The 23,443-nt window shown below is 39.0% G+C and overlaps 1 protein-coding gene across 2 annotated transcripts in view; it reads left to right on the top strand.

Moving 5' to 3' along the window:
• LOC150080870 (flotillin-1-like) overlaps positions 1-23,443 on the top strand; it is a 321,558-nt gene that overhangs the window by 127,338 nt on the left and 170,777 nt on the right. For both annotated transcript variants that reach the window (XM_090380967.1, XM_090380968.1), the window contains exons 6-7: positions 2,120-2,215; positions 20,660-20,779. In XM_090380967.1, coding sequence (XP_090237093.1) covers positions 2,120-2,215; positions 20,660-20,779 — 216 coding nt within the window. The remainder of the gene's footprint in view (positions 1-2,119; positions 2,216-20,659; positions 20,780-23,443) is intronic.

The raw sequence follows: 23,443 nt of genomic DNA, 5'->3' as shown, positions 1-23,443 counted from the left end.
TCTCCGATGGAGAGCAGTTGAGAGAAATTAAGTAAAATTTCATTAAGGAGTATGTGGCAGAGAACTGAGTGCAAAATTAAGAACTGTGATGTCTAAAGAGTCATTAAAAATTAATATACAAGATTTAGGATTCTGGTCAACAGATTGTATTATTCTCATTTTTAACAAGTAACCCAGGATTTTAGACTGGTCCAGACTGGATGCATGTGAAATAAGGCTCCTGTATAGTGGCAATGTCAATAAAATTTGTCTCAGCAGAAAGTCTAATCTTGTCAGCTACTGCTCGAGATCGCTACCCGTTTATTTGCGTAAACCTCAGACGGCTTGTCCCCCCTCACAGATGAAATTAGCATAGAACTGTTAAGAGAAGTAGTGTTGTTTACATTATGTACAGAGTGATGAGCCAAATTACTCATAAGCAGCCCGTATTCTTGCAGCTTCTAATGCGCTTTTATATTCATGACATTCTCTGTCCTTTACAGAATGGCTATATTCCTGTTTACATTGCTTGCAGTTTACACAGCAAGCTACCTCTTCCTTATGAGGGAACACCGTTGTCAGCCAAGTTTTTCACATGAAGATTTTTGATTATTTCATCTTTAGTTAAATCCTTTGGAACTTTGTAAAGAAGCAACGATGGGTTTCCCACTCGAGGGGGTCCGAGAGACGCCAGCCAAAGCAAGAGACTCAGAAGTAGATAAATTTTCTAAATCTGTCTCGGTAACAGTTTCTATAATAACTCTTTTATTTTGTATTATATGTAAGGAATTAATTTTTAACAGTCTTAAGATCAGACTTGAGGGTCTTAGTAACAAGATTTTTAATATCGTCACTGTTTTGCACTCACTGGTGTCTAAAGCCCGAAAAATAAGAATATTATCAGTTTAACTGTTGGTTGTCCAGTCTTTTGTGCCAAAATTCAAACAGTCTCTGCATATGATCCAAGAAAAGGAGAAGCAGGTAGTGCCCCAGAATGATTAGGTTCCAAACATGGCAAGTCCGAGTCCCTTATCAGATGAGAAGCGATAACCTCGGATCCCATCAGATCCTTTGATTTCTCTTGTTTGGCCACATCTGAATTCATCACAAAGGCCAGGCAGGTATTTATAATTCTATCAAGGAGAGCTGTTCTATTTTGTACTCATGTAAGTGCCTTTAGTTTTTTGTTTTCAATGAGAAGTGATATGGCCACAGTTTCCAAATTTGTGTTACTTTTCTCTTAGGATATTACCAGCTATTTTAGTAATCTTGTTTCCCTCTTGGGAGAGAACCCCAGAAAAATCATTATGCAGTTTAGATATGGTTCCCAAAATAATAGGCGTGTCCAATTCATTTAGCTTTGTAAGTTCTATTCACCTTCTGAGACTGTATCCAACTTGTCAATTCATTTGGCACTCTCCTTATATTCTGGTGTGAAGTGGTTTCTTTATCAAGGCAATGCCAGACCTCATATGGCTAATATTGTGCACACAGTGAACACTGCCATAGGTGCCGAGGTTCTGTCACATCCCCCTTATTCACCAGGATTAGCCCTGTGTGATTTATTCCCGTTTCCAAGTGTATTGCGTCTGACCCAATGATGCTCACAGAGCCACAATGGAAGCACTTTGCAGTCTTGAAAAATGGCTTGCAAAAAGCATTTAATGCGTGGGTACGACAATGGTGAAAGTGTGTAAAGTTCAAGGGAGAGTAAGAGTATTTTAAGAAGGAGAAATCCACAGAAGATTCAGATGATGACAATTAAGATAAGATCTTGCACCAGTCCACAAATTAAATGATCACCCCTTGTACATTTTCACCGAAGCAGTGCATTTTATTTAGAGTAGTGCAATACCAAAGCAACTCGTGGTGGAGTGCCTCTGATGCTTTAAGTAGCACACTTAGTTTGTTCTGTGCAATGTAATGTACAAAGAGGCTTTGTCTTTGATGTATGATGACTTTAACAAGTTTATGACAAAATGTTTCCATACCTTTTTTCGTAGGTATGGATATTACATAATAAATATTTTTTGTTTGGCGAAGTAAATTATTTGACATAATCTACAATAATTTTTAAAATATACATTTTGTTTTTATTGTGTTTTAATGACTTTTTAATAAAATAAATCTTATTTAATAGGGTTATTTAAAAGCACTAGGAATGGCTCGCACAGCACAAGTGAAGAGAGATGCTCGCATTGGAGAAGCAGAGGCACATCGAGATTCCCAGATTAAGGTTTGAAATTTTTTTTAACAAAAAATGATAAAAAAGCATGGCTATGTTTGTTTTTAAAAGGAGTGGATCATTCTAGTGCATGTTATTAAGCTTTGACAAGTTAGATTCTAACAGCTATTTAAAATTTGGATATCAAGCTACATTAAAGAAATATTAGTGTTGGCAATGTTGCATAAGCAAGCTTATAACCCCCCCCCCCTCCACACACAAAAAAACTGTAATTTCTTAACAGTCACCTTTGGCTGAAAACAAATTTCCACACAGCTACTCTGAAACCATCTTTCCTCAATTTAAGTTTGCTTCCCCTTATGTGTGTTGTCTGAACTAGAGTAAGGATGCCATAATCATTTAGCTTACTCAATCCATTTAGAGCCTTAAACACTTCAATCAGTTCTCAAGGCACCTAGTTACAGATGCTACAATCTACTGAACTGAAGTCTTTTTTGGTAAGAGTTGTGTTTTATGCTCCTGATATTGTTGTTCTCTGTAGCCATTCCAACAGATCCACATTCTAAAATGAGACTTTCAGACCTGTATGTAGAACTCAAAACTTGGCCTTACCAATGCCTTATAGCAGAATGATTATCTCCTTATCTCTGTATATTATTGACAAAACTCCATAAGCTTTCCCAGCAGCCCATCTACACTGTTCAGAGTTCACTTCGTGTCTAACTACACAATTACCCTCCAGGTCTTTTTTGTGCTCTACTGCCTTAATCAGGAATTATTATTATTATTACTACTACTACTACTCGTATGGCAGTACCTTGCATTTGTCAAGGTTAACCCAGCAGTAGTGGCAGAGCACCTCACAGGTGCCCCTCAAAAATAAAGTTTTTGTGTTAACTCTTAATCAGTGATTAAAATCCGAAAAATTTTATACCTTCATAAATATAGTAAAACTTTTACTGCAGTAGTTTCTGAAGTGATTTTCTTGCAGTTTTCTTACAGAAATTTGGTAGAAGAACCTGTCAGGTCTCTCACCACCATTTTTGCAATTACTTGGATTTTGCTTGAAGAATGGTACCAGACAAGTGCCAACACTATGTATATTTATACACTAGACTCCCGCTAGTCCGAACTAATTGGGACCGAGCCCTGTTTGGATTAGCAGAATTTCGGATTAGCCGAATAACTGCAATAATGCAGAAGCAAGCAGTAAAACAGGTCTGGTTTATTAAGGAATGAATGTATAGTAAGCCTACTAGCGTTTGTACGCGAGCGTAACACACCGGAAGCAACCCCCCCCCTCCACACTATGACTAATTGCATGCGACATTGTGCATTAAACGTGAATGTTTATATCTTCGCTCTACATTACATTTTATAGTTTAGTTTAGTTCAGCCTGCTGCCACAATGGCCACGAAATGGAAACACACAACGTGTACGTTGAAAGATAAGCTGGAAGTTTTGAAAAGGCTGGACAAGGGGGAAAGTGCAACGAAATTAGCAATAGAGTTTGGAGTGGGCAAGGCCACAGTAACTGACCGGAAAAAAACCGCGCAAAGATCGAGCATTTTGTACCTCTACTTCAGAAAAATCAGTTGAAAATCGACAAACAGTAAGGCCCTCAACGTTTGACAAGCTTGATGAAGCCTTATTCACGTGGTTCACTCAGGAAAGAGGAAGGAGAACACCCCCTAAGTGAACCTCTTGTTAGAGAAAAGGCCATTCATCTCAACAAACTAATGAAAGGTGATGAATCATTTAGTGCGAGTACCGGTTGGTTTGATCGCTGAAAGAAGCGCCATGGGATTCGCCAGCTAACGATCACCGGGGAGCAATTATCAGCTGATCATGCTGCAGCAGAGAAATATTTGGGTGAGTTTGCTGATTTGGTATCACATTATTCAACTCAGCAGATATATAACGCAATATGGTGTTGCAATATGGTCAGACATGAAGTTCTCCTAACATTGTAGACAGGTTGCTAGGAAGACCCATGGTGTCCTATTGATGATTTGTCAAACAGTTGTTAGTAGAGATAAAGATGTCATAATCGTATTATATAAGGCTATTGTTAGACCACACTTGGAATACTGTGTTCAAGTATGGAGACCACACCTAAAGAAAGACATTGTGCTTCTTGAAAGGGTCCAAAGATGGATAACTTGCCTGGTGAGATTGGCAAAAGGGCATCCATATGAGGAAAGACTACGGATATGTGGGTTGCAGAGCTTGGAAACTAGGCACCTTAGAGGAGACTTGATTGAGGTGTTTAAGGCTCTGAGAGGCTTAAGTAAAACAAATGAGGATGAAATTTTCACCGTTATAAATGATTCTAGAATTAGGGGCCATAATTTCAATGCTCACTGACAATAACTTCTCTCTTCTAACACCTTCTTCCCCATGCCTACCCATACATTTTCTGTCATTGATCTTTCTGTGTGATCGACTTCTCTACTTTCTTCACTCACTTGGGAAATGGAGGAGAACCCATATGGAAGTGATCACTTCCCTGTGATAACCTGGTTACACAGTGGGAGACCTTGTCTTCCCTTTAGGTTATTGCAGTGTAAGATTGATTAAGGCTGATTGGAATGCCTTTCAATATTGGAAGAGTTTGTTATCACTGCGTTCAGTCAGGAGCCCATCAATGATGCAGTCATGTTCATCAAGATGAGGGTCTTGTATCTAATCTATGTGTTGGACACGTTTTTCAGCTCTGCTAAGTTTTTAATTATATTTAGCTGGTTTATTGACTTAATCGTTAGATTAAATTATTTTCTATAAGTAGCTTATAGATCTAGTCAAGCTCTGTGGTTTATTTTGAATTTAGATAGCGCGATTTTGAAATTAACTAATACCTTGTGTCCATAGATTTACCGTTCGTAACTTGCCGCCATTGTTATACTATACAACGCATACCCAAACTAGATAGCATAAGGTTTAATGGAAAACTAGATAGTGTAAGGTTTAACGGAAAACTAGATAGCGAGTGTAGTAATATCAATTAATCAGTAAAAATTACTAATCTTATTAAATTTCATTGTCAATTAAATTGTACTTTTTTTAATTAAATACACATAACGATCTAGTTTTTACAAATGTAAAATTATAAATTAATACGTATAACTTGACAGGAGATAAAGTCATATAACGTAACTCAGAGATAATATTTGATACTGAAATACATATACAGGTAGTCCTCAATTTACGCTGGTGTTAGGTTCCTGGGGGGAAAGGCACAAATTGAATTGGCGCCAATGGAACCTTTATACCATGGAGTCAATGGGAAATCACAGGGTTAGGTTCCAGGCACCAAAAATTTTACCTACCCTTTTCAATACTGGTATATTTAAAGCAAAGAAATAAACTTTTTAAATTAAAAAGTGTTTTATTTTTAACCTTCATAAATATTATAAGTATGTACATGTAAATAAAAAATAAATTAATACATACATAAAACATTTTTTTGACGGTGACGTAAAGTCAAAGATTTAGTTGGCTCTTGAGGGTCCTGGTTGAGGATCTTCTGTTGATGGCCCTGGTTGAGAAGATTGCCTTTTTTGAAGAAAGGATCAAGCGAGTGTTGATTGCCTGGATTTATTCCTCCTCTCTTTAAGAATTTCAAAATGCGGGCTCAGGGTTGATATGACACCCCGTTTAACTTTGGCACTCCTCTCCCAGTCGTGATCAATGTCACAGAGCTCATTAGTGAGGAACTCTACGTTTGCAAGGAACCGTTGTAGATCACTGGTCTTCATAATTTTTTGAGGAGAGTTTTCCTCCTGCTTTTGGCTAAGTTTTTCAGCTAACTCTTCGTTTGTTTGTTGTTGTTTGGTTTTTAGGAGCATTAGCAACTAAGGCCATATTGCTCCAGAGACCTTTCTGCATCCTCCGTATTTGGTGGGCATGGGCTCGAACCCCGGTCTAATCAAGAAGCATATGCTATGCACTGCTGCTCCTGCCCACCTGGCTACGGAGGCACCAGATCTTCATTTGAAAGAGTCTCTGATGACTCTTCAAGAGCCGCGTCTCTGTAGCCAGGTGGGAAGGAGCAGCAGTGTGTAGCACACGCTTTTTGATTAGACCGGGGTTCGAGCCCGTCACCACCAGATACGGAGGATGCGGAAAGGTCAAGGGAATGACCACCGCATATTCCCGGAGCAATATGGCCTTAGTTGCTAATGCTCCTAAAAACCAAATAACAAACAAATCTTCAAGAGCTTAATTACATCTTAAACTGTAACTTCTTCTAACCCTGCCTCTTGTGCCAGCCTGCTGATGCCTTCTACAACATTCTGTTGTGGCTTGAATCCTCCGAAGTCATGCATGAGATCTGGGAGAAGTTTACGCCGCACTCCATATATGCAATTGATGGTCATTTCTTGCCAGGCTGTGTTAATGTGATTGATGCTCTTTAAGACATAAAATGACCTCCAGTATTCTCTGATGATAATATTGGACATGTCCAACGCTTTCACCATTACTATAAATGTTTGCCACAGATAATAAGCTTTAAAGGCAGCTATTATCCCCTGGTCCGTGGGTTGCAAAACTGATGTTGCATTAGGGGACTTTAAGAGGTATTCTGACTTCACCCAGATTTGTAGGATGTCCAAAAGAAGAATAGCCTTAGTTGGTAAATTTTTGTCATTGCAGAATTTGAGAACAGCAGGACAAAAATAGTTGGTGTACCAATCCAAGAAGACGTCCTGTGTCACCCAAACCTTCTTGTTTGACTTCTAGTACACAGGCAACATGGCTTTGTTTAAACCTTTCATAACACGTGGTGTTTCTGAAAAGTATACCAACATTGGCATCAATTTTAAATTGCCTAACACATTTGTTCCCAACAAAAGTGTCAGCCTGTCTTTCGATGCTTTAAATCCAGGAGCCGAATTTTCTTCATGGGCAATGAAAAGTTCTTGAGGGCAACTTTTTCCAATAAAGGCCCGTTTCATCAACATTGTAGATGAGATCTGAAGGGTAATCACCCTCCAGATGTACTATGGCCTGAATGTAACCGCCTCAACATCTGCACTTGCTGCCTCGCCAGTAATTTTCACTCTTCTGCATTTGGTTCTTGCTTTAAATCTCATGAACCATCCCTTGCTAGCCAAAAATATTTCATTGCACTGACTTTCTTTCTTCTTTAAGTCTTCAAAAATTGACTTAGCCCTTTCAGTTATTACAGCTTGGGTCAAGGAAATGTTTTTTTTTTTTTTTTGTTCAAATCATCGACCCAGAGTGTCAGCAATTGCTCCATTTTTTTCCAAAAGCTTATTTCTGCTATAACTAACTTGTGTAGCACTTACTGTTGTAGCACTTTCAATCGATTGTTTTATTTTATCAGCATTCTCCATAATTGTAGTAACAGTTGAAGGAGGCATATTCACATTAGGGTGGCTTTCACCAGCTTCCATCCTCCGAATAACCTCCATCTTATTTTCCACACTTTCATTTTCTCTAGTATTCATTGAACTTCTTTTACCAGACATGGAGTCTCTTTATTCTAATTTAATTAAAAACTTAATAACCCGACTGGCAAAAACTGCACACTGCTATCACGATTGGCAAAAGCTTTGAATCCCGTCGATGACATGAGGAACTTTAATGGGCTTTCTTCACTCTGTGGCTGAGTTAGTCGGTCTCAAGCATAGAGCAAGGTTCCCCCCCAGAAACTGAGGTTTTTCGTCCAGCAAAACAGGCAAATTGACTTGTGAACACATGCAATTAACAGACATAAGACAGCACGGCAGATGAATTTAATTATTCGGGTGGCCTAAAAATGATAGTTTTTTTGGTTTGGCAAAAGCTGAACACAGCTATCACTACTATTAATGATCATTTAACTTATTAATAGCACAATTAGTAATAAATTTCCAACACTGATATTACATGACATAAACAAAACCAACTGAATGCTTTACCTCCTGCTTCCATGAGTGGCTGCTTTGAGGGCGGGAAGTTTTCTCGTCTCTGATACAGACGCGCTAATTGCTGATTAGCTAAATTGTTCTTGATTATGTGAACATAGTACACATGATACATAGTACAGTACGATGCCCATAAATTTCGTCTGACGATTTTAAACTTTCAATTTATAAAAAAAATTTCAAAAAAAAATAAATAAAAATAAAAATAAAAATGGCCTTATGGTTAGTGACCGGTGCTGTTGCGAATCAGTGCAAAACGAGGGCTACCTGTATATTGTGTTATAATTACATTGGAATATAAGTTTAGGGTTATATTTTGTATTGGAACTTTATTTGAAATTGAATAGAAATCATAACACAGACCAGAGCAAAAGCAAAAGGCTCAAACTAATGGAAGTGCTATGGCTCAGGGGAGAACTGAGGGGGGGGACTTGTTTTCTGAATCACAGCCTTTTGAAATGCACTGCTTGATGTTTGAGGAGCAATCAGGAATGGGACATAATATTGCCCAGGGGAATGTCTTTGTGTGTGCATGATAAAGAGTGTGAGGAAATCAGGTGCCAAATCAGCATTGTTATGGGCGTATATGAGAGCTTGAAGAACAGGGTTGATGCCCTCAAAGGATTTAAATTGAGGGACCCATCAAGCACTCAGCTGCCCACTACTTAGTGGGCAGCTGAGCTTGAACATCGGAGCTTGCATCAGGAGCTTGCACTTGAACATCGTGCAACACAGTGGCAACCCACAAGGCAGAATGCACTGGTCCCAAAGGAACTAGTTGTTGTCAGTGATGCAAAAAGGATAGGTGGAACAGGATCAGGGTATGTCTGCCAGGGGCAAAGGTTGATGATATTGTAGAGCAGATATCTTTTTTAATGGCACAAAAGGTGATATTGTTGTACACATTGGCACTAATGATATTAAGAGTACGAGACCGGCGGAATTATTTAACAAATACAGGTAAAAGTTGAAAAAAGCCGTGAGTTGGGTTGAATTTGAAAGTGTCTGCAATTCTGCCCATACATGATAGGAGGGAGTATAGGATGAGAACTTTGTTGATCAATCCGGCCCTGGAGAGATTGTGCAAGGCTCAAGGGGGTAGAATTTTTCTCAGTCTGGTCTGTGCTTGTTAACAGGAGAGAATGCTTCTACAGAGATGGGATACACATAAACAGAAAGGGTGCAAGAATATTTGCTGATGCTATCGAGGCAGAGTTAGGTGGGTTGGAAAACTGCTAGCTTGTGGGGATACACGGAATAATAGATTAACAGTAGTCACTGACAGAGGTGAAAGTGATTCTTGCACTGCTTCTATTGAAAGGAAATTGAGCAGCTGCCTGGAAAGCAAGGCAATGGGGATTTCCTGGACTGCTGGGAGTCATAGTAGAACAAGTAAATACATTGGCTGTGTTAGGGTAACTAAGAGTAGAAATGCTAGGAGTATAGTTAATAAATTTGATGACCTTGAAGTTGCTAGTCAAGACATCAAAGGCAGATATTGTTGGAATATCAGAGATGTGGCATCACACAGATATAAGCCGTGCAGAATTGGAATTTGGGGAGTACAATGTGTACAGAAAGGATAGACAGTACAAGAAGGGAGGAGGGGTTATGCTGTTAGTTAAGAAACACACAAAATCTAAGGAAGTGCATCCAATTGATGTTGGTGGACAATGCAATGTTGAGTCTGTTTGGTGTGACATAAGCACTGGGAAAGGAAAAATGCGAGTAGGTGTGTGATATAGGCCTAATGAATCTGATGAGTATAATGAGCAAATGTGCAGAGAAATAGAGTGGGCCAGTAAATCAGAGTGTCTTATAATGTGGAGATTTTAATTTCCCAGAGATTGACAGGAATTTGTGTGTTGGTCACTCACACACTAGCAAGGCTTTTTTGGATTTATTGGATGATTGTTTTCTACAGCAGCATGTTCGGGGGAGGCAACTAGAGGGAGTAATACTCTTGATCTGATTATCAGTAGTGATTCTTCTTGCATTAAGAATCTGCAGATAATGGAGCCACTAGGTGGCAGTGATCACAATGTGCTGAAGCGAGATTTACTCAAAGTGGTCACTACCATCAGGGGTAAAGGGAAGGGTTTTTGCTTTCATAAAGGTGACTACGATGGTTTGAGACAGTATTTAAATTCTATACGGTGAGATGAACTGATGATGTTACCAACAGCAAATTCAAAATGGGACGCATTCAAAGAATTAATTTTGGAAGCTACCTGGCTTTTCATACCAACTAAGAAATGTTCAAGATTTAGGCCTAAATTGATGTCAGATGAACATGTGGCAGAGACGAAAAAAGGGTCTAAGGTAAAGAAAGCTCACATGAGAAGCATGCAAAAGTTCGATGAAATTTTCCGGTAAAAGTGATTTGCCATAACAGCATTTGTGTTGTTGCTCGCTCGGTAGGCGCCTCCGTAGCCAGGTGGGAAGGAGCAGCAGTGCATATCACACGCTTCTTGATTATACCGGGGTTCGAGCCCGTCACCACCAAATATGGAGGATGCGGAAAGGTCAGGGAATGACCACCGCATATTCCGGAGCAATATGGCCTTAGTTGCTAATGCTCCTAAAAACCAAACAACAACAACAGCTCGCTCGGTAAACAGACAGTGGGTGTTATCAGTCTAGAGTAGAAGTTGAATCCCATGGAAGCTTGAAACAATCCCAAAGTGGAAGGGGGGGGGTTAGCTGATCTTTTTTTCTTTAGAATCACTAATTGTATTAATCAAGTTAATCATGAACAGAGTCATATTGGAAGTTTGCAACGCAGTTTCACCGGTAAACTTTTTCGAAGTTTGCCGTGCTTGTTGTGTGGGCTTCCTTTACTTTTGCCTTTTTTTCTTAATAAACTATTTTTTGACTGGTCCACCAGTGATTCTAAAGAAAAAAAGGTCAGGTTACCCCCTCCACTTCGGGAGGGTTTCAATCTCCCATGGGATTCAATTTCTACTCCTGACCGATAACACCCATTGTATGTTTACTGAGCAAGCAACAATTCAAATGCTGTTATTAGCAAGAAAGCAAGCTTATGCAGCATCAGCCAAAAAAAAAAAAAAAAAAAAAACCTTTCACTTCACCCCTCTGTTCGTTCAAAATATCTGTGCAGCTGAGCCTTAAATTTATTTAGGCTATCAACTTCAACAACAAGGGATGGAAGTCTGTTCCACCAACTACCTACTGGCTAAAGGCAAATTTCCGGACATCTATTCTACATCTGTCTTTCCTCAATTTGAATTTAAGCCCTCTCAGGCGATTATTCTGAGCAAGAGGCAGTATCCCATTAGCATTGAGCATGCTCAAACCATTCAAGACTTTGTACACCTCTATCAGATCACCTCGCCGGTGCCTAGTCTCTAGACACTGTTATTAGCAAAACTTAAGCCTTTCTTCATAAGAGCAACCCTTCGATCCGTTCACTAACCTTGTTGCCCTTCTCTGTACTCGTTCCAGCAGCTCTACATCCTTCTTGAAATGAGTCCTCTAGACCTGTAAAGAGTATTCAAGGTGTCTTGTACAAGGGAACAATCACCTCATTATCCCTGCTAGAACAATTCCTGTATATCACTGATAAGACACCATGAGCTACTCTTGCAACCCGTCTGCACTGCTCAGAGAACTTCATATCTGCCTGAACAATTACCCCCAGGTCTTTTTCATTCTCTAACACTGTCAGTGTAGTACCACACAGTTGATACGTTGCCCTGGGTTTGCTGTTTCCCATATGTAGTACTTTACATTTGTCAATGTTAAACTTCATTTGCCACCTCTCAGCCCATCTGCTCAACCTTTCCAGATCTTGTTGCAGCAGCATAGCATCAGAAGTGTCCTTAACAACCCTGCCAACTTTTGTATCGTCTGCAAACTTGAACATTAAGATTGATATACCATCATCTATATTATTTATAAATACAGAAAACAATAATGGACCCAACACTGAACCCTGAGGGACCGCACTAATAACATTAGTCCACGATGAGCAGTGTCCATTGATTACCACTCTCTGTCTTCTCCCCCTCAACCACCCCTTTATCCATAGCAGCAATTTGCCTCCAATGCCACACTGCTCCAATTTGTGCAGCAGTCTTCCATGTGCAACAGTATCAAAAGAATTTCTGAGATCCAAGTATATAATATCAAATTATTCCCTGCTTCCAGTTCTTTTGTGACTGCATCATAGTATCCAATCAAATCGGTCCGGCAAGACTTCCCATTTACAAAACCATGCTGTGTTCAAGCTATAACTGAAGTCTTGTCTAGATGATCCTGCAGTGCTTCTTTAACCAGTGCCTCCATTAATTTTCCTGGAACAGAAGTTAAACTAACAGGTCTGTATTTATTTGTGTCAGCCTTTGATCCTCCTTTGTGAATTGGGGTCACATTTTCATATCTCCAGTCTATGGGTACCTCCCCTGAGTCCAAAGAAGCTCTCATAATTATGGCTAAGGGTTTGCTTACTTCCTTTGCTGCCTCCTTTAATATAACTGGATAGATCCTATCCACCCCAGGTGCCTTTCTTGTGTTTATCTTCAACAATTTCTCCTCCACTTTACTCTCAGTTATTACAAGATTATCTAACTTACTGCTAGAGTTGAATACACCTCTGGCATTCCCCTTGCTGAATAACTCCTCATGTGTGAATGTCGATGCAAAATATTCATTTAGTTTGTTAGCTACCTGAGCAGGATCATCAACAATTGAACCATCGATATCAAGTGGACCAATCTGATTCATCTCCTTCCTTCTGGAGTTTACATAAGAGAAGAACTCTTTGCTGTTTTTCTTTGCATCCTTTGCCAAAGATTTCTTGGAATCTGCCTTCGCCTGCCCAACCTCATTTGTAACTTGGTTACAGATCAATTTATATCTATCATAGGCTTCTGTGTCACGTGGTAATTTATATGTATCCCAAGCATTTTTCTTCTCTGCCATATGGCAAAGTACTTTTAACGGTAAATTTATAGAAATTTTGTGTGCTTCTCGTGTGGGCTTTCTTTACCTTCGCCGAAAAATGCATGGGATACATGTAAATTAACAGGTGACTCAGTAGCCTATGATAGATATAAACTGGTCTGTAACCAAGTCACAAAGGAAGTTAGGCAGGCAAAGGCAGATTACAAGAAATGCTTGGCAAAGGATGCAAAGAAAAACAGCAAAGAGATCTTTACTTATATAAACTTTAGAAGGAAGGGGATGAATCAGATTGGTCCATTTGATATCGATGGTTCAACTGTTGATAATCCTGCTCAGGCAGCTAACAAACTGAATGAATATTTTGCATCTGCATTCACACATGAGGAGTTATTCAGGGAGGAGAATGCCAGATGTGTAACTCTGGAAGTAAGATAGATAATCATTTAATAAGTGAGAGTAAAGTGGAGGAGATATTGTTGAAGATTAACATAAGACAGGCACCTGTGGTGGATGGAATCTATCCAGTTATATTAAAGGAGGCAGCAAAGGAAGGTAGCAAATCCTTAGCCATAATTATTAGAACTTCCTTGGACCCAGGAGAGGTACTTATGGACTGGAGATATGCAAATGTGACCCCATTCCACAAAGGTGGATCAAAGGTAGACACAGGTAATTACAGATCTGTTAGTTCAACTTCTATTCCAGAAATTAATGGAGGCAATGTTTAAATCAGCATTGCAGGATCATCTAGAGAAGATTTCAGTTATAGCTCGGACACAGCATGGGTTTGTTAAGGGGAATTCTTATCTGACCAATTTGATTGGATACTATGATTTAGTCACAAAGGAACTGGATGCAAAGAATAATTTTGATATCATATATTTGTATCTTAGAAAGGCTTTTGATGCTGTTGCACGTGGAAGACTGCTGCACCAATTGGAGCAGTGTGGCATTGGAAGCAAATTTCTGCTGTGGATAAAGGGATGGTTGAGGGGGAGAAGACAGAGAGTGGTAATCAACACTGCTCATCGTGGACTAATGTTACTAGTGGAGTCCCCAGGGTTCAGTTGGGTCCATTGTTGTTTTCTTTATTCATCAATGATATTGATGATGGTATATCAAGCTTAATGTCCAAGTTTGCATATGATACAAAGGTCGGCAGGGTTGTTAATGACAGTATGCTGCTGCAACAGGATCTAGAAAAGTTGAGCAGATGGGCTGAGAGGTGACAACTGAAGTTTAACATTGACAAATGTAAAGTACTGCATATGGGAAGCAGTAACTCCAGAGTAATGTTAGGAGCTGTGTGGTACTACACTGACAGTGGTAGAGAGTGAAAAGGACTTGGGAGTAATTGTGCAGGCAGATATGAAGTTTTCTGAGCAGTGTAGACAATCTGCAAGAGTAGCTCATGGTGTCTTGTCAATGATATTCATGAATAAGGAGGTGATTATCCCCTTGTATAAGGCAGTGGTCAGCCCACACCTTGAGTACTGTATATAGGTCTGGACGCATCATTTTAAGAAGGATGTGGAGCTGTTGGAACGAGTACAGAGAAGGGCAACAAGATTAGTGAATGGAACAAAGGGTTGTCTTATGAAGAAAGGCTTAAGTTTTGTGAATTACAGTGTCGTCAGACTGCGAGGTGATCTGATTGAGGTGTATAAAGCCTTGAATGGTTTGAGCATGCTCAATGCTGCTGATGGGATTCTTCCTCTTGCTCAGAATAATCACCTGAGAGGGCATAAATTCAAATTGAGGAAAGACAGATATAGGATAGATGTACGGAAGTTTGCTTTTAGCCAGCGGTTAGTTGGTTGGTGGAACAGCCTTCCATCCTTTGTGGAAATTGATAGCCTAAATAAATTTAAGGCTAGGCTGACAGGTATTTGGAGCGAACGGAGAGGCGAAATGGGAGAGTTTTTTGGTTTATGCTGCAGAAGCTTGCTTTCTTGCATCATATGCCTCTGCTAATGCTATTAATAGCACAGACTCCTCTAGCTCAACTCTGCACAAAATGGGAATTTGCTCTAGCAAACTGGGCAAAATTCCAGTCATCAGTAACTTTCGATGATGAAAAAATCCATCCCCAGACTACTGATGATGTGACAGAATACATCACGTCGCATCTCCTAAATGTGCCTAAAGACACAATATCACTATGAAATCTCCCAGGCCGAAAGCATTATAATTATTGGTGAAACAAGGAATGCACAAAAGCAAGAAATAAATCCTGGAATTTTTTTTCGGCAATACCCATTGACAGCCAATCTGATAAATTATAAGAAGTCAAAGGCAAAAGCACGTTTCATACAAAGGCAAACCAAGAAAGAATCATGGATTCATTTTGCATCAAGCATGAACAAAAACACTGACACCCAAATAATATGGAAAAAATTAGACAGCTTTCTGATAAGTTTCCTACCATACCTTCTCCAATACTTTCCAGGAATAGGGGATCTCTATCTAGTCCGTTAGATATTGCAAATGCTTTGGACAACACTTTTGCCAAAGTCTCAGTGCACTCAGCTTATATTCCATCATTCCAAAGAATTAAAGATACTGCAGAACAGCATTCTATTAACTTTCAAACTGCCCTCCTTCTGCGATATAACAAACTTCTGCAGTACTCTGAACTCTTGCATGCCATTGGAACAGCTCGCATTGGAGCTGGCGGACCAGATGGGATCTATTATGTCATGCTACATCTTGGTGACAGATCTTTGTGCCGCCTCCTGGTTTTTTACAACCAAATTTTTTTTTGAAAATTTTCATTCTACTGTGGTTGGCATGCTGTTGGCATGCCTAAAGTCAAGAAATGATCCAACTAATATCTCTCTCAAGCTGCCTCAGGAAAATCCTAGAAAAAATTGTCCACAGTAGATTCATCTGGATCCTTGTCTGAACAGTTGATGAGCTATAGTCAGTATGGTTTTCGTCAAAACGGGTCATGCTTGGACCTTATGGTTAAGGCTGAATTTGCCATTCGTAATGCCTTTGTTAATCACGAACATCTAGTAATGGTTTCAATAGATATAGAAAAGGCTTTTGAAACCACCTGGTGGCATGATATACTGAGAGATATTTACTCTCTTGGTCTGTGCAACAACCTTCCTATATTTGTGAAGAATTTTCTACATACTAGATCATTCCAAGTTCAATACCAACATGCTCTTTTTGCAACTTTCATTCAGGAAGAAGTTGTTCCACAGGGATCAGATCTGGGTGCCACTCTTTTTGGTCTTAGAATAGATTCTATCACTAAACAACTTCCAATACTGCAGAGACTTACCTTTATGCAGATGACCTTTCCAACTCCTGTCATTCCCAAAACATGAGATCTATTGAACAACAGCTGTAAAAAAAAAAAAAAGTAAATTGCAGCCATTATCAACCCACTGCAGGATGGAAGCCTCCTCAACAATTTGCCATGCTGGTCCGGTGCGGGTTGGCAGATCGATCGTATTCAGCAGTCAGGGGCTTGAACCCCGGTCTACTCAAAGAGCGTGTGCTACTGCACTCCTGCTCCTGACCACTCGGCTACGGAAAACCTGAACAACAGCTGTAGATATCACTAAATAAAATACAGGAATGGGCCAGCATCAATGGCTATTGACTTTTGCAGCAGAAAACAGTTGCTATCCATTTTTGTAGACAGCACAAGTTTCATCCGGATCCTGAAGTTCAGATCTCTAATATCTTCATCCCCGTCACTAATAACATCAGATTTATAGGATTAGTTATGGACAACAAGCTAAATTTCTTAGAAAATATTAAAAAAGTATGTGCTGCCTGTCTAAATAAAAAAGATAAACATACTTAGAGCACTATCTGCCCTGACATGGGGTGCAGGTTGTACCTCCCTACTTTGATTATACAGTGCATTAATCAGATCCCATCTTGATTATGGAGCTCCCATCTATGATTCTGTCAGGATGAGTGCATTACACTTGTTTGATCCAGTTCATCACAGTGCATTGAAGATTGCACTTGGTGCATTCAGAACATCACCAGCACGTAGCTTTTACATTAATGCTCACAAGCGCCCACTGTCTTTACGTAGGAAATCACTATTGCTAAAGTACGCTGTCAAGGTACAAAATTCTGCCTCACATCCCTTTCAGTCATACCTTTTTAATCCACCATTAGAAAACCTCTGCAGAAATAAATCTAGCATAGGAAAACTGACTGGTCTTCACCTCCTTGAACTGATGAAGGTTTGGAATGCTTCCATCCATTCCGTACAACATATAGCAACTTATACTCAATCACTGTGGGTTCCTCCTCCTATGCCAACCTGTGACACTTACCTCTATCAGTGGGGAAAGAATAAACTTCAAATGTCAGACAACTTCATGCTGTTCACAATCAAAGATATATTGATTCTTCTCCAATATACACAGATGGCTCTAAATCTAATTCATATGTTGGAACAGCTGCAATGTTTCCGAATACCACTATTTCAACATCCCTATATCTGAATTCAGTATCTTCTCAGCTGAATTATGTGCAATTAAATTATCTTTAAAAAATCTCTGTTCCGACTGTTCTTTAAAATCTGTTATTTACACTGATTCCCTCCGCTCAATCTTAGCATTATGTAATTCTTCAGATAAAGTTCACCCTGTTCTTGACGAAATTAGAAACTTGTTACTACAGATTGAAAAATGCCACCAACTAGTCACCTTCTGTTGGATTCCAGCACGTTCTTCCAACCACCTTAGATTTAACGAATATCTCTGTTCCAGCATCAGACTATGCACAAATCATTCATGCTGCATGCCTATCAGAATGGACAACAGTCTGGCACACTCAAACTAATAATAAACTCTTGCAGTTTAAACAGGATCCAAAAATTTGGTGCTTCAGTGTCCGTACATCAAGACAAGAAGTAGTAGTCCTTTTAAGGGCAAGAATAGGTCATATTCATCTGACCCACCTTTATTTACTCACAGGAGATGATCCACCACAATGTCCACATTGTTATATAAATTTGATTGTTAAACACATTCTCATCGACTGCCCCTACTTTAGACAAGACAGAATTTCAACCCTGCTATCACTAGTAAATCTTGATAAACCAATAACTTTAGAAACTCTCATTCAAGGGAAATATTTCCGAATTTTTTAACTACCTCAAGCAAACTAGACTTTTTAATTATTTCTGATTTTACAAAAATTTCCCATTTCCTTATATTATAAATGAATAGGCATATTATAGCCATAGCAGCTTATGCACTATAAAACCTCCATAACAACAACAACAAAAACTTGCAAATGGCACTAGTATTCCCAAAACTTTATTGCTACATTCCGGGTATTTGTGTTAAAACAATAAATTGTTCTTCGACAGTAGATAAATTTGATGGGCACTTTATATTGATGGGGTCTCTAATCCATGTATACTCCCTAAAATATTCCATAAAATATTTCTGGTGTGCATGGAGTTGTGATAAATGCTCAACAATTACCGATTTTAATTCTTAATTAAAATGAACTTCATTTAGTTGTAAAAGTGGGAAGCAATAATTTTTACCTTCTTTTATTTTTTTCTTCCAAAGTTCTAGTTTCCTTTTAAAGGCTAAAACTTTCTGACGGTTGTAGAATATTGCTGTCATTTCCTTGAAAAGGTAAATCAAGTGAATTTAATTTATTAAAAATATCACAAATATCAGCATTGCAGTGAGATTCTGTGAGAAGATATGCATGGAGCTCCATTCTCAATTCATATATGCGTGATAAGACATTGCCATGAGAAAGACACTACGCATATTCAGAGTACAATGCGGTTGTACTCTAAATATGCGGTTATGTACATTAATAATATAGATCAAATAGTAGTAGATGTCTAATAGTAAAAAAAATCATTCTTAATACATTTTTAATATTTGCCATGGAAATCTTACATAAACTATTACATCGTCTGCGATGCCCCTGGTAAATTATGGTGCCTCTCCAGAGCATCACGATGCACAGTTTGAGAACTGCTAGCTAATCTGGATGTCTCCTAGACAGTTACCAACAGGTTCAGTCCAGTGGGATATTGAGCAGCTGGCCTGTGGACACTACTTTAGAACTGTATTTTTGAAATGTAAGGAAGATTGCATCTCGCCATGATGCCCATTTAACCTCAAAAGGCATCAACCATACTACATGATGGAAGAGATGGGGTTTGCCAGAGCTTTTCTCTGGGGACTAAACATGAGTTTCACCACTTCAGACTTCCACTAAGGAAGGTAGTGGTATTGCATTGAGCGATGAGAGTCATCTACCACCTAGCATTACTTGCTAATGGGTAGCATTTCTCTCTGTCATGTGGATACCATCCTTGATCCCTGCTTATGTTGGTTCACACTTGGGTGGTTACCTCTAGTATACTAGGTGCTGTATTTCAGGACTTGCACATGGAGGTAGGGTTATATCCAGGTTACTAATAGTCCCAGTAGTGTGAAGTTAAAAGCGGAGGATGTTGGTTGTCTCAGAACAACTGGACTTTGATCGAAGTTTGGTCCATCTTATCAAGTGGACCAAAATACAGCCTCAAGGACCATAATCAGAGATAATCTGGAAATCAAAAGTGGATGTCTATTTTTCCCTATTTTTCAGATCTTGCAACATGATACTGAGAGAGAGGGTTGAAGTAATAGTTGAAGTTAGAAAACTAATCTTATCTTTTTGGTGAATGTTCACAATTTGTAAAGATAAGTTGAGGAATGGGTAATTCAGTAATGTTGTTTGTAATTCATATTACACAATAAAAAGTGTGTACCTTATACTTAGAAAGAAGCTAACAGAAACAGTTACTTTCAGTTAGTATATTAATTTTTGATATTGTGGTATTAAATTATTTACATTCATAAACAAATTGAATTGCAAAATTACTGGAGACTGGCCTGCAGTTTTCCACAAGTGTCACACATGATGTAGGATTCCATGATACCCACTGGTCTAGGTTCCAGTTGCCACATTTAGGTATGTTAACTCCACTTTTGCAAATTCATCACATGGTGAAAAGCTGGAGTAAAAAAAAAAAAGAAAAAAAGTTAATAGAACTGGAGACCCAGAAGGTTGCACAAGAGAGAGAGGATGATGAAGTGAAATCACCAAAGCACACCACAGAAATGCCAAAGCAGTCAAGCATATTGCCAAAGGAATGGCAGCCTTTGATAGGATTGACTGTGATGCCACCCAGCTTCCTCAGGTCAGCAGAGCAATCCAAGTTGGCCAGTCTTGTTACAGGGCTGTCTATACTGTGAATATTAAAAAAAGAAAAAAAAAAAACCTGATGCATGGTCAGCTCTCGTCAAATATAAAAAAAAAAAGAAAGTTGAATGACCAAAACCTTCTCTATCTTCATTCAAGACTATGTTGCATATCCTTCAGAAGTCATTCAGTATTAAATTTATTATTCAGTATTTTGTATTCAGTAAATTTGTCATTCAGTATTAAATTTATTATAAAATTAATTATTCAATAATTTTACGAATTGTTTTCATTACCTTTGAATATTAAACCATATTGATGAATATATGTTTGAAGAGCAAGCAGTGCTTGACAGCTTTAAAATTTTTAAGGATTTTTTTTAATTGTCTTTATTAATTTATGTGATTCACAAATCACAAATTTTTACTTTAGGAAGCAATTGCAGATGAAGAACGTATGGCTGCTCGTTATCTCAATGACACTGAAATAGCAAAAGCACAGAGAGACTTTGAAGTAATGAAAGCTGCATATGATATGGAAGTAAATACAAAGGTAATGTATGGTTTTTATTGAACTTGTGCTTAGGACTTATTTTAAAATAACAGGAATATATTGATCCATTTTAATTAACTTTTCTTTTTATCATATTTATTTTGAACTTTTGTTTGCTAAGTTTGTTGAAATTTAAGGTTGTCTTAGAATTATAACCATTCCCTAGGAGCCATACGTGTTCAAGAAATCATAGTACCTATAGCAAAAATATCAAAAATTGTATTACAGCTATGCAAGATTGCACTATTTATCATTTCATGATGATAGGAGTGAAAAATATATTGCACACAACTGTTGGTAATAAAAATATTTAAACATAAGCCCCAGTGACAAGCAATTGTGATAAAATGATTTTCTTGTGCTCCTCTATAACTAGACTTATTGTGGGTTCATATTATTTTTCTCACTTGCAATGTATTGTCTTAATTTGCTTGCAGCATACTGTTTCATTTCACTTACAGTGTATTTTTTTGCTTGAAACATACTGCACATTCTTTCACTTGCTTGATTACCAGCAGTACAACTCTTGCCTCCATGTGATGGGGCTGGAAACCTGGGTGGAATGAGCTTTCCCTCAGGGGTAAAGGAGCAAAATCAATACAAAAGTCCTATTCAGTGCTTAAATCATTGCCCATCCCAACACAGATGAGTACCTTAATGAACTTGAAAATGGTAACCCTAAGAGACAGTAGACTAACTGGATGGAAAACAACCATGTCCTCTTTCTTAATTATGCGCCCTCTGCCCTAATGAACCTGTGAATAAATTGTCTCCCTTTCTTACTCAGAAACATCTGGAAAGTATGTATTATAGGATCGCCTAAGATGGTTAAGAAACTGCAATCCCTGATTGCAGTCTCTTAACATTTTAAGTTTTCACTATCACGATTGCGGCCTACTAGTGGATATTGAACTGCAGGCACTCAGATAAACTCTTACAACTTGCAAACTTTGTTTGAATTCCAATAAAAGTATCTCCCAAAGCAACCCTAAATATGTCAAGGGTGTCATATATAGTTGTAATCTATTGAACTTCATGGATGAAAAAATTAACCCAAGAGTTTCAGGAACAAAATGTAATTCAGGCCAGATGAATTTGATTTAAAAAAATAATAAATTTACTCATACCCACAATTATTCTTGCTGTTCACTGCGACCCATGGAAACTCAGAAAGAGGAGGGGGAGAGGATCTTGGTGGTGGAGAGCCCAGCTTCAACACACAACTTTGGTCCCTACTTCGACAAAACACGTGATCCTGGATGGCACAACCAGGATCATTCGGTTAGTGGGTTCGCCTGCAAGGGTCAATCATGTCAATGCTGTGCCCCTAATCTCATGGTCTGAGAGACAGTTCAAGCTGGCAGGGGTGTGGGTATAGTATCTGGGTAGCCCTGGCATCCCACTCCTGAAAACATTTGTTTGCCAAGTAGTAGTGGGTGTCTCACATGGGCATGGTGGGTGCAGAGCCTGAATATTGAACAAAAATAAAAATTAATATGAATCATGATAATGTAAGCTTTTCCTCTGGATCCCAGCACAATTCCTACCAAATTCTAATGAACTTAATACCACCAATGCAGCAAAACACTCCAGAATGCAAGAACCACCACGACATACACCATGCTTTCTGGTAATTCGCTCCACCTCTGAAAAGATGTTGCCCCTTCTTTGTTAAGAAAGGGTTGTTGTCTTTATCTGGAAGGGTTGGCTGGGTCGCCAAAATCAGCCAAATGGAAACAAAAAATGAAAAGCACTCAGAACAGCTTCGAGCCACCTCAATCAGAGGGAATTCCAATTACTGTTACCCCTCATAAGACACTAAATTCATACTCATGGCGTGATCTCTGAGTGGGATCTTATGGAAGTGTCACAGGAAGAAATCTGTTCTAAACTTAAACCACAAGGGGTGACAGCTATAAAGAGAATATTTGTGCATAGGGATGGGAATCTTGTACCCACTAGAAACCTCATCCTTACTTTCAGCTTGCCAACATTTCCCAATTCCATCACAGCTGGATATCTGCATTGCCCTGTGTAAGGCTGTATGTACCAAACCCCTTAAGATGCTTTAAGTGTCAAAATTATAGACATTTGCAAATGGCCTATTGTGAGATACCCGTGAATGTGCTTGATGTGGTGCAAATGATCATGAAATCGTGGAATTTTCAGCTACAAAACCTGTATGCATCAACTGCCAAGCAGAACATTTTGAGTAATTAAGATCATGCCAGTGGTGGCAGGAGGAAAAAGAGATACAGAGATTCAAGGCAGAGTTGAACATACACTGATGAGCCAAAACATTATGACCAGCGAGTCATTATGCAAATCAAAACACCTGCAGGTGAACTTCAGTGCATGCGTGGGTCGGGACACAGTATAAAAAACACCTGATACTGAGCTCCGTTAATCAGTGTTACTCTTGTTCTTCAGATGGGAAAGGCAGCAGACTTAAGCGAGTTTGACAAAGGCCAAATTGTAATGGTCAGATGACTGGGTCAGAGCATATCCAAAACGGCATGGCTGGTGGGGTGCTCATGGTCAGCCGTGGTTATTACCTACTGAAAGTGGTCCGAGGAGGGAAAATCTACGAACTGCCGGCGAGGTGTGCTTCATTTACTTGAGGAAGTAATGGCACCTGGATGCACCATGGGACGAAAACAAGCT

Source organism: Mastigoproctus giganteus, chromosome 9, assembly GCF_048544385.1.
Source record: "Mastigoproctus giganteus isolate SK-2022 chromosome 9, ASM4854438v1, whole genome shotgun sequence".
Taxonomy (NCBI): Eukaryota; Metazoa; Arthropoda; class Arachnida; order Uropygi; family Thelyphonidae; genus Mastigoproctus; species Mastigoproctus giganteus.
Note: the sequence above shows the minus strand (reverse complement) of the source record. Positions and strands in the feature narration are given on the sequence as shown.